The sequence below is a fragment of the Ursus maritimus genome, unplaced genomic scaffold (genome assembly GCF_017311325.1).
Source record: "Ursus maritimus isolate PB19 unplaced genomic scaffold, ASM1731132v1 scaffold_32, whole genome shotgun sequence".
Taxonomy (NCBI): Eukaryota; Metazoa; Chordata; class Mammalia; order Carnivora; family Ursidae; genus Ursus; species Ursus maritimus.
Window position 1 is genome coordinate 8,639,846 of NW_024425786.1, and position 11,639 is coordinate 8,651,484.

At 58.0% G+C, this 11,639-nt stretch overlaps 1 protein-coding gene across 1 annotated transcript in view; it reads left to right on the forward strand.

Moving 5' to 3' along the window:
• The window catches only part of CUNH1orf167 (chromosome unknown C1orf167 homolog), a 20,601-nt gene continuing 8,962 nt past the window's right edge, over nucleotides 1-11,639 (forward strand). The window contains exons 1-10 of the mRNA XM_040645780.1: nucleotides 1-67; nucleotides 1,901-2,051; nucleotides 3,075-4,285; nucleotides 4,492-4,535; nucleotides 5,017-5,224; nucleotides 5,881-6,017; nucleotides 7,324-7,418; nucleotides 7,837-8,023; nucleotides 9,753-9,928; nucleotides 10,491-10,677. Of these exons, the coding sequence (XP_040501714.1) occupies nucleotides 1,982-2,051; nucleotides 3,075-4,285; nucleotides 4,492-4,535; nucleotides 5,017-5,224; nucleotides 5,881-6,017; nucleotides 7,324-7,418; nucleotides 7,837-8,023; nucleotides 9,753-9,928; nucleotides 10,491-10,677 (2,315 nt within the window). The 5' untranslated portion in view covers nucleotides 1-67; nucleotides 1,901-1,981. The remainder of the gene's footprint in view (nucleotides 68-1,900; nucleotides 2,052-3,074; nucleotides 4,286-4,491; nucleotides 4,536-5,016; nucleotides 5,225-5,880; nucleotides 6,018-7,323; nucleotides 7,419-7,836; nucleotides 8,024-9,752; nucleotides 9,929-10,490; nucleotides 10,678-11,639) is intronic.

Consider the following 11,639-nt stretch of genomic DNA (forward strand, 5'->3'; position numbering starts at 1 on the left):
CAGACGCTTGGTGGTCGGGGATTGGCTGGTGTCCTTGGCTGATTTCCGGGAAGAGCTGCAAATTCCTGTAAGGTTACGTTAAGTGTCTTTTATGCACCTGGGTTGGGCATCTCCACTCTATCCTTGACACAAGTGACTCCATTTTAGTTTGGTTCCACACCCGAGAAGGGGGCATCCTGGAGTTAGGGAAGAAAGGGCTCCCAGGAGGATGAGGTCCTCTCAGTAGGACCCTCGTCGTACTGCTGCTGCTGCCTCCAGAAGGCCCACGGCTGCGGGCTGGCCAGGTGTGTGGCATCTCGGGGATCACCTGGAGGAAAGCAGCTTTGGGCAGGTGGGGATGCGGGGAGCCGATTGCAGTCGGCAGAGGTGGAGAGGGGAGAGGAATTGGGATTTGGGTGTGGTGAGAGCAGGGGAGGTGATCTGGAACCAGGAGGCTCAAGAAGGGTGGCGGTGGGTTTTTTGGTGGTTTTGCTTTCAGTCTTTTAAAGTTGGAAGAAATAACCACCTGCTTAAGTGCTCATAGGAATGATTCAGTAAAGAAGGGGGAAGTTTTGGTGGGGGAGGGGGTGGTTTCTGGAGCAAGGACATCAAAGCCTGTGTCCCGCCCCCCAAGCTCTGCACCCTGGTTCAGACCTGAGTCTGCTGTGGGGCAGTGGGGGTCATGGGTGCTTTTCCTGATTCATAGAATGGCACCCCAGAGGCCAGTGGTGGCCCTGGGTGCTGTCCTTGGGGACGCAAGATGGGATGGCCCCTAGAGTTCAGGGGAGGGTCAGGCTGGGAATGGGACTGCACGGGATGGGGGGAAGGGCTAGGGGGCTATGGCCTGGAAGCTGGCTGGTTACAGGAACACACGGCATTTCTCTTCTGATCGCCCTATTTTGTGAGTGCAACAGAAAGAAAAGTCCGCTGGAGGGGGTGAGGGGAGAAGAGGTGGTGGCAGGGGTTTGAGGACAGAGGAGAAAGTGTGAATTGGCATCTAGGAGGGAGGAGGAAGGGAACTAGACTCTGATTCTCCTGCAGCCTTTGCCCCCACTTGGGATGGAAGGTGGTCATTTGGAGTGAGCTCGTCAGTGCAGCAGTAGGGTGAAAACCACTTATCAGCGTTGTGCGGAGAGAGGAGGGGTGCGGGGCCAGGGTGTGGGTGTGCCAAGGGGTGCTTATATGCCAGATGGTTAAACTGTGGAAGGAGAGGTGAGACAGCAAGCAGCAAGGGATAGTCCGAGGGTGGCAGGGCCAGAGAACGGGGGGATAAACCATTGCGTTGGGTACTAGAGGATGGGGGTGGGCTCTGGAACTGAAGTTATGGAGTGGGTGCCGTTATTTAGGATGACCAAGCCTGGGGGCACCATGGGAGCAGGTGGCTGAGGTGGGACAAAGGGTAAGATGGTGGGAAAGGAAGAGAGATCAAGGACTCCGCACACCAGCAGTGAGAGGTGTCAGTCGTGTGGATGGTGAGATCGCCAAGAACTGTGGTGTGTGTTGGAGACTGCAACAGAGAGTCAGAGCTAAAACCTTCAAGGAACAAAGGGACAGGGCCTGGACTGGTTTTGGGCCCTGCCTGGAGCTTCGGGCTGGAGTGTTCTGGAGAGGGGAGAAGGTGGAAAGTGGGGACAGGAAGCAAAGAGGGCCCCCTCTCCCAGCCCAGTGGTCTGAGAGAGCCCCCACCTGAGTGGGCTGCCTGGGAAGCAGGGGCCACAGAGAGCTCTGTGGTCGGTGTTAGAAGGAGCAGGTGCTGGAGGACATGAGAAATTTTCAAAGGAAAGGGGATGGTATGGGAGCCTGACCAGGACAGCTGGGGTTGGGCCCCAGGGCAACCAAGGGGTGCTGGTGAAGGGTGTGGTGTGGACCAGGGCTGGGGTGTGGCCTGGTGGGAGTTGGGCATCCTGTCCTTGCCCTTCAGAACCCATCTGATCGAACAGGCCAGACTGCTGGCTATGGTGTGGACCAAGGACGCTGTCGCCTTGGCTTTGCCCTGGAGCCCATGGAGCTGAGACCTGATGCCAGCCACAAGGAGAATGTGCCCCCCAGGCCTGTGACACCCCTGAGGCCAGGCAAGAGGCTTAATGGGTCTGGGTTGGATGTGGCAGGATCCCCTCTAGCTATTGGCCCAGAGCTCCTTTCCCATCAGGCCAGCCCAGGGCCTCACTAATTCCGGAGATTAGCTGGACAGGGCCAGCTGGGCCAGGACAAAGTCCTCCTAGCCTGGGCCTGAGGGGGAGTCAGGAAGTGAGGCCAGGAACAGGCGGACCAGGAGTGGGCCTGGCTGGGACCCCTGGCTGAGAAGGGACCGCCCCGCTCCCAGGGCGGTCTGTGCCGGGGTAGTGGCTCAGGCACTTGGGGGCTTCAAGAAGGTTAGAGAGCTGGTACAGCCAAGGACGGAAGCAGCCCCCAAACAAATTCAGATTCTGATTCACATGCCAGTTTCTCCAAGTTCTAGCTGTGTGACTGTGGGGCAAGTAGCCAAACCTCTCTGAGCTTTAGTTCCCATCTTCAAAGGTGCAAGTCTTCTGGTCCATTCCAGATGCCAGGTCCTCCCAGGCACTTCCCCAGCCCCCAGGAATCCTAGTCTCCCACTGTGGAATGGCCTTGGGGGCTGGGGAGACTACACCCCACCCCGAGTCCCCCAGAGCCACTCCCTTGCTGCTGTTGGACGTGTTGGGTCTTCTTCTAACCTCCAGGGCTGTCCCCCATCACCTCTACCCAAGCCAGAGGTCAGTCATCCTTGACTCTTCTCTTCCCTTCACCCCACCTTCTGAGCCTCCACAGCAGATCCGAATCTGTCTCTGAATTCCCGCCCCAGTCCCTGCCTCCCCTGATCCCAGCCCTGTCCTCTCTCACCGGGGATTACCTCAACAGCCTCATTCCTGTCCCCCTGCTTCCCTCTGCCCTCCTCCCCGCCTGCGCCCCAGCCCTGCTCCCTGCAGCCAGGCACCAAGTCACACCACCCCTCAGTCCACTGGGGGAGTCCTGGCCCCTCCCACCCGAGGCCCTGTCTCTGACCAGCACCCCCCAATGCACCCGAACACTGACCTCCAGCTAATCCCCCAGGACACGACCATCTCTCCTCTCTTTAGAGCAGCGGAGATTCCTGAAGAGCCGAGGTGTCAGCCTGGGCAGCAGGCATGGCCAGTGGGTGCGCGCGTGCCAGGCGCAGAGCGGAAGGCCTGCCGCCGCACCCTCCCCAGGGGCCGTGCTGCGCCGGGAGCCTTGCCAAGGAGTCCAGACCAACCTGGCTGGCCCGAGCCCCGGCCTGAGCGTCGTCCTGAAGGACACGACCGACCGGCAGATGAACTCAAGCTTGCAACAGCAGAGCAATGTTCAGCCCCCGGCTGACAGGCCACAGCGGAGGGCCCGAGAGTTCGCCATCCAGCAGAGTAACCTCCGCATGAGGGGGACCAGCTCGGCTGAGTGCAGAAGTCACAGCAGCCCCCGCCTCTGGCCCCACACAACACCTCAGGGAAGGCCTCGCCCCCGAGGATCGCTGGCTTGCCCATCCTCCAGCCTGAGCCAGTCCGGGCTGCTGGCTACAGACACCCCTGGCCCAGACGTCCAGCCTGCTGCAGGCTTTGGTCCTTTCAATGGGCACACGCAGCCAGGCTCCAGACCCTGGTGTGGCCTGGGGAGCTGGCCCTCGAGGTTCAGGGGGGAGCCCCTCACCCTGGAAGACCTGACTGTCCCTGTCCAGAGCCAGGCTCGGACCCCATCCCAACCTGCCATCCACCAGCTGCTGGCCTCCGTGCGACACCTGGAGCGTGCGGTCGCCCATCTCAGGTGCCAGGCATCCCAGGAACCCAGCAATGGCCAGGCACTCCCTGCCCACCCCCAGCCCAGCCAACCCGTTCTTGCTTCCTGGGATGGGAGGAAGAAACACCTGCCAGGTCTCCGGGAAACTGCGGATTTCCCAGAGACACAAGGGACCCAGGCTGGCCTCTCAGACTTTCAGGCAAGCAGGAAGCCTGCGTCCCTGGAGACCACACTGGGGATCCTGACTGGGGATTTCCTTGACCCTAAGCAGGGCATCCGTCTGGCCAACCCCCTGAGGCAAGGAGAGAACTTCTCCCTGGGGCCAACATACCGCAGTGGGCAGAGGGGAGACCCCCAGACCCCTCGAGGGGCGGGCAGTAGGGAGGCCAGACTCTGCTCTTCGGTCCGCTCCCATGCTGCCCGGGGCGGTCAACCCAGGCGGGAAGGAGGGGAGGTGACTCTGCAGGAGCAGGTCAGCAAGGAGGAAGAGAGGACAACTTCCTGCCCACCTGACGCAGCCCCAGCAAGGAGCACTGTGCAGGTAGAGGCCAGAGGAGGCTGAGTGTGGGAGCTGGGGGACCCCAGGAGGGCTCCTCCCAGGAACTCTCATGGCCAGCTGGCTGCCACTACCCCGTTACACCCCCTTTCCAGGAAAGGGAGGCCTTGGGCAGGGAAGCTGGCCGGAGGGTGTCCCGTCCTGCTTGCTTCTCTGTCTGAGAACCGTGTCATGTCCTTTTGCTTTCCAAGGAGAAAGCCCGAAACGCAGTGAGCCTGGAGTCCAAGACAGCCCGGTGAGGCCATGGGCTGGGGGGTGGGGGCCGGCCACCCTCCTGGGACAGCTGCTCCCCCATTTGCCTGGGCCATTGGAGACCAGCCCCTGATGGAGGCCAGGCCCTGGTGGCAGATCCACGCAGGACTTCCAGGGGAGGGGACTTCCTTCATCCTGTCCCTGCTGGGGAATACGAGGGGCCTCCCGGGCCCCAAGGACAGGGACATGGAGACTGCTGTTGCTGCTGGTTGTCTCCACCTTCTAAGGCTGCCAGGCACTCTTGGCCATCAAGGGGGCATTCTGCCGCTCCAGGAGCACTCTTGTCTGGGATTTCCCAGGCTGGCCACCAACAGAGGGCAGTTCCTCCAGTCTGTAGCTGGTCTTCCTGCGGCAGCATGAGGCCCGGGGGCTGGACAGGTGGCGTGGGTGGTGCCCGGCCCCCAGCTGCTTCCTGGGGCCGAGGGGCCAGGTCCATCCCCTGATCAGATCTGGTCTGGCCCCAGCCGGCTGTGGCTGTCCAGATGTTTCAGAGCCTGGTGGCACTTGGTGCAGAAACGGCAAGCAGCGGCTGCAGCAGAGGCACTGGGCCCCCGGCAGCCGCTGCGCCGAAGCCTGTGGGCGCTTTGCCAGGCGCCACGGCACCAGGAGGCCCAGCTGGAGGCGGTGTGGAGGCGACACACTCAGGCCCTGCTGGCCCAGAGCTTCCAAAAGGTCAGGGGCCTCCCGGTTGGGCCACGGGGCAGTATGTCTGGGGAGGGGGGTCCTCTGGGGCCCCTGTTCTGTACCTCCTGAGTGAGCCACGGTAGAGCGGTGGAGGGCCACCTGGACACCTGAACCAGCTCTGCTCTGGTTCACGTCCCGTCTCCGCTCCTTTCTTTTTTCCACAATTCTTGCTGTGTGGCTTTGGGCAGGTTACTTAACCTCTCTGCGCCTTAGTCTCTTCAGCTCCTAAATGGGATAATAATAGTAGTACCTACCTCTCAGGTTGTTGGGAAGTGAAATTAACACATAGAAAGGACTTAGGACCCTACTTAGCACATAGCAAGCCTCTACCATACAAGCAATTGCTATCTTTTACTACTGGGTAGCCAGCCAGGACTGCCAGGACACGTCTGTGTTCTTCCCTCCTTGGGGAAGGGGTGCTCTGGGAGGGCCCAGCTCCAGGTTTTGCCTCCCAAGGAAAGCGCTGCATCTTGGGCTCCTTCTCTCCAATCATTCATTCATTCCCAAAGGGGCTGGACAGTCTCCAGGTTAAGACCAAAGGCTTTGGAGTCAGACATTTCTGCCCCGCACCCCACCCTGGTGCCCCCTCTTGGGGCACATTTGAGGTTGCGGCTGACATCCTTCTTTCCCTCTCTCTTCCCCAGTGGAGAAACCGGACTCTGCAGCAGAAGCAGGAGCAGCCCCACATCCAGGCTGGGCCAGGACCCCCACCCTCTGGGGCAGGACAAGGCCAAGTTCCCTCAGGAAGGGAGCCAGTGGTGGACCCCACCAGGAGAAGCAGGTAGTCCAGGACACCCTAGTGGTCCATTGGTCAGTGTGGCCTGGGCAGTGCTGGTGGCCTCCCCTCCCCCGCTTCCTGCCTCGGTGTCCCCCCTCCCTGCTCCCCCCACAAGAGAATGAGGATGAAACCCGCAGATGTGGGCAAAGATTTGTGCCAGAGTATGTCCATGGCGGCAATATTTCTACTGCTTGTAAATACTTCAAAACGGCTTAAGTGAGAAAATTATGGTTTAATGGAGGAACATTTAGCTACCGTTCAAGACAATGTTCATCAAGACTTTAAAAATTCCCCCCCCCTTTTTTCTTTTTAGTTTTTCATTTCAATATCTGTATTGGTGTTATTCCTAATTTAAAACAGTAATGCGTGCTTGATTTGAAAAAACACTCCAAATTGTTGAATGTTTCACCCCCCTCCTGTATCCATCTTCCTAGAAGTAGTTTCGTGGGTATTTGCATGGAAATTTTAGTGACAAGGAGAAATGGGTCTATGTTAGATGGGGGGGGGAGGCTAAAAAATGGCGTGTAAGGTATTTTTCATGCACGTGAAACGATACAGAAGGAAAAAGAGTGAAATATAGCACAATCACTTAGCACTACCGAGCCACTCAGAGATGGCTAAGACGGTTAAGTTTCATGTATTGTGTATTTCACCACTGCTCAGAATGAGAATCAATAAATATTTCATCTGTAAAACATGCTGAAATAAGCAGATAGTGCTTATCTCTGGAGCAGTGAAATGCAAGTTGACCATTTCCTCTCCATTCCCTCAATCATCCACTACAGCAAAGTATGGGTTTTGTTCCTATTTGTAAATGAAACAAATGTGTTCAAAATAATTATTCAAATGCCATTTGTTTGAATACGTGTTTGCTGTAAGAATCCAAATAGTATTGAAGAGAATGAAACAGGGGCGCCTGGGTGGTTCAGTGGTTAGGCATCTGCTTTCAGCTCAGGTCATGATCTTGGGGTCCTGGGATCAAGCCCCACATCGGGCTGCCTGCTTAGCAAGGAACCTGCTTCTCCCTCTCCCTCTGCCCCCCCCACGTTTGTGCGTGCTCTCTGTCAAATAAATAAATAAAATCTTAAAAAAGAAGAAGAAGAAGAAGAAGAGAATGAAACAAAAGCAGAAACTCCCCCCAGATCGCTTTGATAATCAGCCATGACATGGAGAGAACGGGCTGGGAGAGGGGCAGCTCAGCGCACCCTTGCACCTGCCATGGTGGCGGCCGGGTGGCCAGGTTGGGACTGTGCGCTCTCCCTCCGCCCAACCCGGGGCATCGCTTCTCTCTGGGCAACTTCACTTGCAGTCCAGGGAGTCCAAGGGAGGAGGCAGGAGCCTGGCCGAGACCAGCTGGAGGCAACGGCGTAGAGCAGATGCTGCAGGCCTTACAACAACGGGCCGGTGAGCTGTGGGCCCCAGGAAAGCAGGGGAGAGGGAGCGGGGCTGGCCCGGAGCACCCTCACTGGGCAGGGCAGGGGGTCCTGAACGAATGAGTGCTTACTGAGAGTCTACTTGGACAGCTTCCCAGACACGATCTCATTTGAGTCTCATGGGACCTGGGCAAGGCTTTGTGCCCAGTTTACAGATGTGAAAGTGAGGCACAGAGAAATTAAGTGACCAGCTCGAGGGCACACAGCATGAGAGGCGCACATCCTGTATTCGTGTGCCATTGAGGCTAGCACAGGCCCTGCAGAAGCCTGAGCGTTTGAACCGGAAAGTCCCTCAGGCATCACTCACTTACAGGGAAACTGAGGCCCAGAGTCGGGGAATGACTGAGCCTCCCTACTCTCTCTTCTCACTCTCTCTCCTCACTCTACAGTCTTCCTCTTGTGGTGCCATCAGAAGGAATGGGCCAGGCAGGACAAGGGGGTCCAGGGAGAGGTCTCCCAGGTCACACTGAGGACTCAGAGGAGGCAGAGGCCCCCCCAAGCCTGGCGCTCTCCTGCTGCAGACGCACCCAGGGAGGCATCGCTGGACACTCAGCAGCGGGGAGCCTGGCTCTGCAGGTAGGGAGAAGTGGAAGAAGGTGGGAGTGGGGACCCCCTTTCTTGAGGCAGAGAGATTTGGCCCTAAGCAGAGCTCGGTGCCGGCTGCCCCCCAGCCCCCATCCTGGCAGCACGGCAGTCACAGAGGCTGTGCGCCAGTACCGCCGGAGTGAAGCATTGTGAGGGCAAGGAACACAGACCCATCAGAGGGTTTCTCCCGTGTTAAATTTTATGATGGGACATTTACATCTTACACAAAAGTAGAGAAAATAGGTTCTAACCCCCAGTGTCCCCATCACCCAGCTTCAAGAAAATCACCTCCTGGGGGGCGCCTGGGTGGGACAGTCGAGTAAGCGTCTGACTCTTGGCTTCAGCTCAGGTCATGATCTCAGGGTCCTGGGGTCAGGCTCCGAGTCAGGCTCCGCGCTCAGCATGGAGTCAGCTTGAGATTCTCTCTCTCCCTCTCCCTCCGCCCCTCCTGCTCGTGCTTTCTCTCTTTCTCTTCCTAAAATAAATAAATAAAATCTTTAAAAAAAGAAAAAAAAAATCCCCTCTTGAAAACCTTGTTTCACCTGTATCCCAACTGCTCCCGCTACGTTGTTTTCAGGCAGGTCCCCCACATCCTACCGTTTCACCCGTAAATACTTCCGTAGCATCTCTAAAAATAGGGACTCTTTTCCACAGCATAACCACCGTGCCGTGATCACGCGTAAAAATGAACATTAATTCCTTAACACCAAGAAATATCTGGTCAGCCTTGACATTTCCAACTGTGTTATAGGAACACACTCTGTTACGGTTTGTTTGAACCGGGATCTAAACAAAGGCCTCCTGTTAAGGTTGGTCGATAAGTCGTTAAAGTCTCTTTGAGCTCTGGGGTTCCCTCTGGTTTTTTTCTTTGCAATTTATCTGCAGAGGAAACCAGGTTGCTGGTTAAGTAGAGTTTCCCCGGGTCTGCAGCCTGCAGCCTGCATCCCCCAGTGCAGTTTCTTTTTTTTTAAGATTTTTTTTTTTTTTTGAGAGAGAGAAAGAGAAGGAGAGAGAGGGAGAAGCAGACTCCCACTGAGCAGAGAGCCCCACATGGGGCTCGATCCCGGGACCCTGGGATCATGACCTGATCCCACGGCAGACGCTTCACCGACTGAGCCACCCAGGTGCCCCCTGTGCAGTTTTCTAGGAGAACTTTGAGCGAAGGTTGCTGACCTTGACCATGGTTCCACGGAGATGTGAGGATGGGTGCTTGGCCCGTTGAGGGAGAGCCAGCAGGAGAGCACCAGGCGAGGGAACTGCCCAGGCAAATGCCCGTGACAGGGGAGTGTGGGAAACTCAAAGGACACCCTGGTAGCCTAGAGTGGGGGCCGGGGTGGGGGAGGGTTTAGGATGAAGATGGCAAGGCGTGCCAGGGCCAGATACACATGGCCTTGTAGGCAGTGCCGCGGAGTTGACATTGTCCTAAGCACAAGGGGGCGCCGCTGGCGGTTTTCAGCAGGGGAGTAAGAAGACTGCATTTGAAATGGGAAAAAGATCACCCTGGCCGCTGAGCAGCCACTGCCTGGAGGGGCCCCGAGTGGATGCGGGAGGCCAGGCAGGAGGCTGCTGAGGCCATCCGGGCACCCAGCGGTGAGGGCGTGGTGGCCGGAGCAGGGTCAGGGAGTGAAGTGGCTTGGCCAAGGCCTCCGCACAGCACGGGGCAGGTGGCTGTCGCTGTGGTCATTACTACTAGTACCAGCACCTTCTCTCGGTTCCCCAGGTGCTTTGGGGCCTGGCAGCAGTTCGTGCAAAGAGCGGCCCGGTACCAGGCCCGCCTGGCCCACTGCCGGGCAGGGACCCTGAGGACGTGTCTGCAACAGTGGGTGTGGATGAAGCGGCTCCGGGCCTCAGATGGAGCGAAGGTGACCCAGCTGGCCCTCTGCCGCCGGAAGGCGGGTGAGCAAGCGAGTGGCAGGCCGAGGGGCTCCCTTTCCCTCCCACCCCAGCACACAGTGTCACATAAGCTCCTTTTGTGGTGGGCCCCGGTGCAATTGATGGTTTTTTGTGATGGGTGGTGGTGGAACCCGGAGCATTCTGGGGGTGCAGTCTGATAGTCCAGGAGGGTCCAGGAGGGGTCCCTGGAGTGGACAGGCCTTGGCTGGGCCCCATCCTCACTCCGGGTCACGAGCTTCTCTAGGCAAAAGACTTTGCTCCATCTTCCACTAGGAGGGGACGTGGTCCCTGCTCTCGGAAGCTCCTGGTCTGGGGGATAACACACAGTCCTTGTTCCCCCAAAAAATATTTGCTAGGGGAAGATGGGATCTTTGAGGTGTCTCGGAGGGGAGGATTTGGAGGCAGTGGGTGGGGGCAGTGCCTGTGAGGGGAGTTCCTAAGGAGGGGTGAGGCAGGCTGAGGCAGCAGCACACACCGTCCGTGACTGCCATGGGTTCCACCGACGGCTTTGGGTGGAAGGAGCTCACTGGGGACATGGCTAATTCATCCTTTGCCTGCTTCTCAGGGAATGTGGCTCTCTGCAGCTCAGCCCCTGGAGTGGCCACAGCACATGGCCTGGGGGTAGTGGCTCGGGCCCAGGGGCGGCCCCCGGAGCAAGGCGGGGGCTCCCTTCAGAAAGCCTGCCGGACACTGGCCCTGCACCGGGCGCTGCTGCTCTGGAGGACACGGCTCTCCCAGCACCAGAGGGCTGAGTAGGTGTCCACGAGCCTGTGCGCTGGGGTTGGCCCCCGGGGGGTACGTCCAGGGTAGGCGTATGAGCAGTGCTCAGCTGGGAAGTGTCCCACGGGGGATGGGCCTGTCCTGCTCTTCCCTGAGGCTCCTGCGGGGACCCTGGCATGCTGAGGTCCCCAGCAGGTGCAGGGGAGGGGGGAGGTGGCCCTGGGACCTGGAGACAGTGATTGAGCAGAGAGAGAGCTGTGGGAGCCATGGGGTAGCCGGGGACACAAACACAGACCTCTACCAGGGGGGGCTGGAACCTGACAGGAGAGGCTGCTTGCTCCTCTCTGGGCTGGTGGGGAGCCCTTGGTGGCAGGAACCATGTCCGCCTCACCGCGGTCTGGCATGTTAGAGGCGATGAGAGATCCTGTAAGCGAGTGAGTGCCCCCGTCTGCCTCATTATACAGCTAGAGAAACTGAGGCTTGAAGCGTTGAGCAGCTGGCTCTAAATCACAGTGTGAATTAGGAGCAAGAAGGTCCCTTTTGCTTTTCTACAAGACAGTCATTGCTGCGACTCAGAGTCCAGGCTGATGGCTGTGGGTGGGGAGAGCGATGGAGGTCAGGAGGGGCCAGCTGAGCTGATGAGATGTCAAGTGGAATGTAAGCCAGCAGTTTTAGGGATAAGAATTCCATCACTGAAAGCCCCATACTAGGGCGCCTTGGTGGCTCAGTCGGTGGAGTGTCTGCCTTCAGCTCAGGTCATGATCTCGGGGTCCTAGGATCAAGCCCGCATTAGGCTTCTTGCTCAGTGGGGAGCCTGCTTCTCCCTCTGCCTCTGCCCCTCCTCCCCCACGCGTGCTCTTTCTCTCTCTCAAATAAATAAAATCTTAAAAAAAAAAGAAAGAAAGAAAAAGCCACATACCTAGGATCCATCATCCCATGCCGCTTGGTCCACTTGGACCCTCAGTCTCTTTTAATGAAACCCCTAAAATGCCTG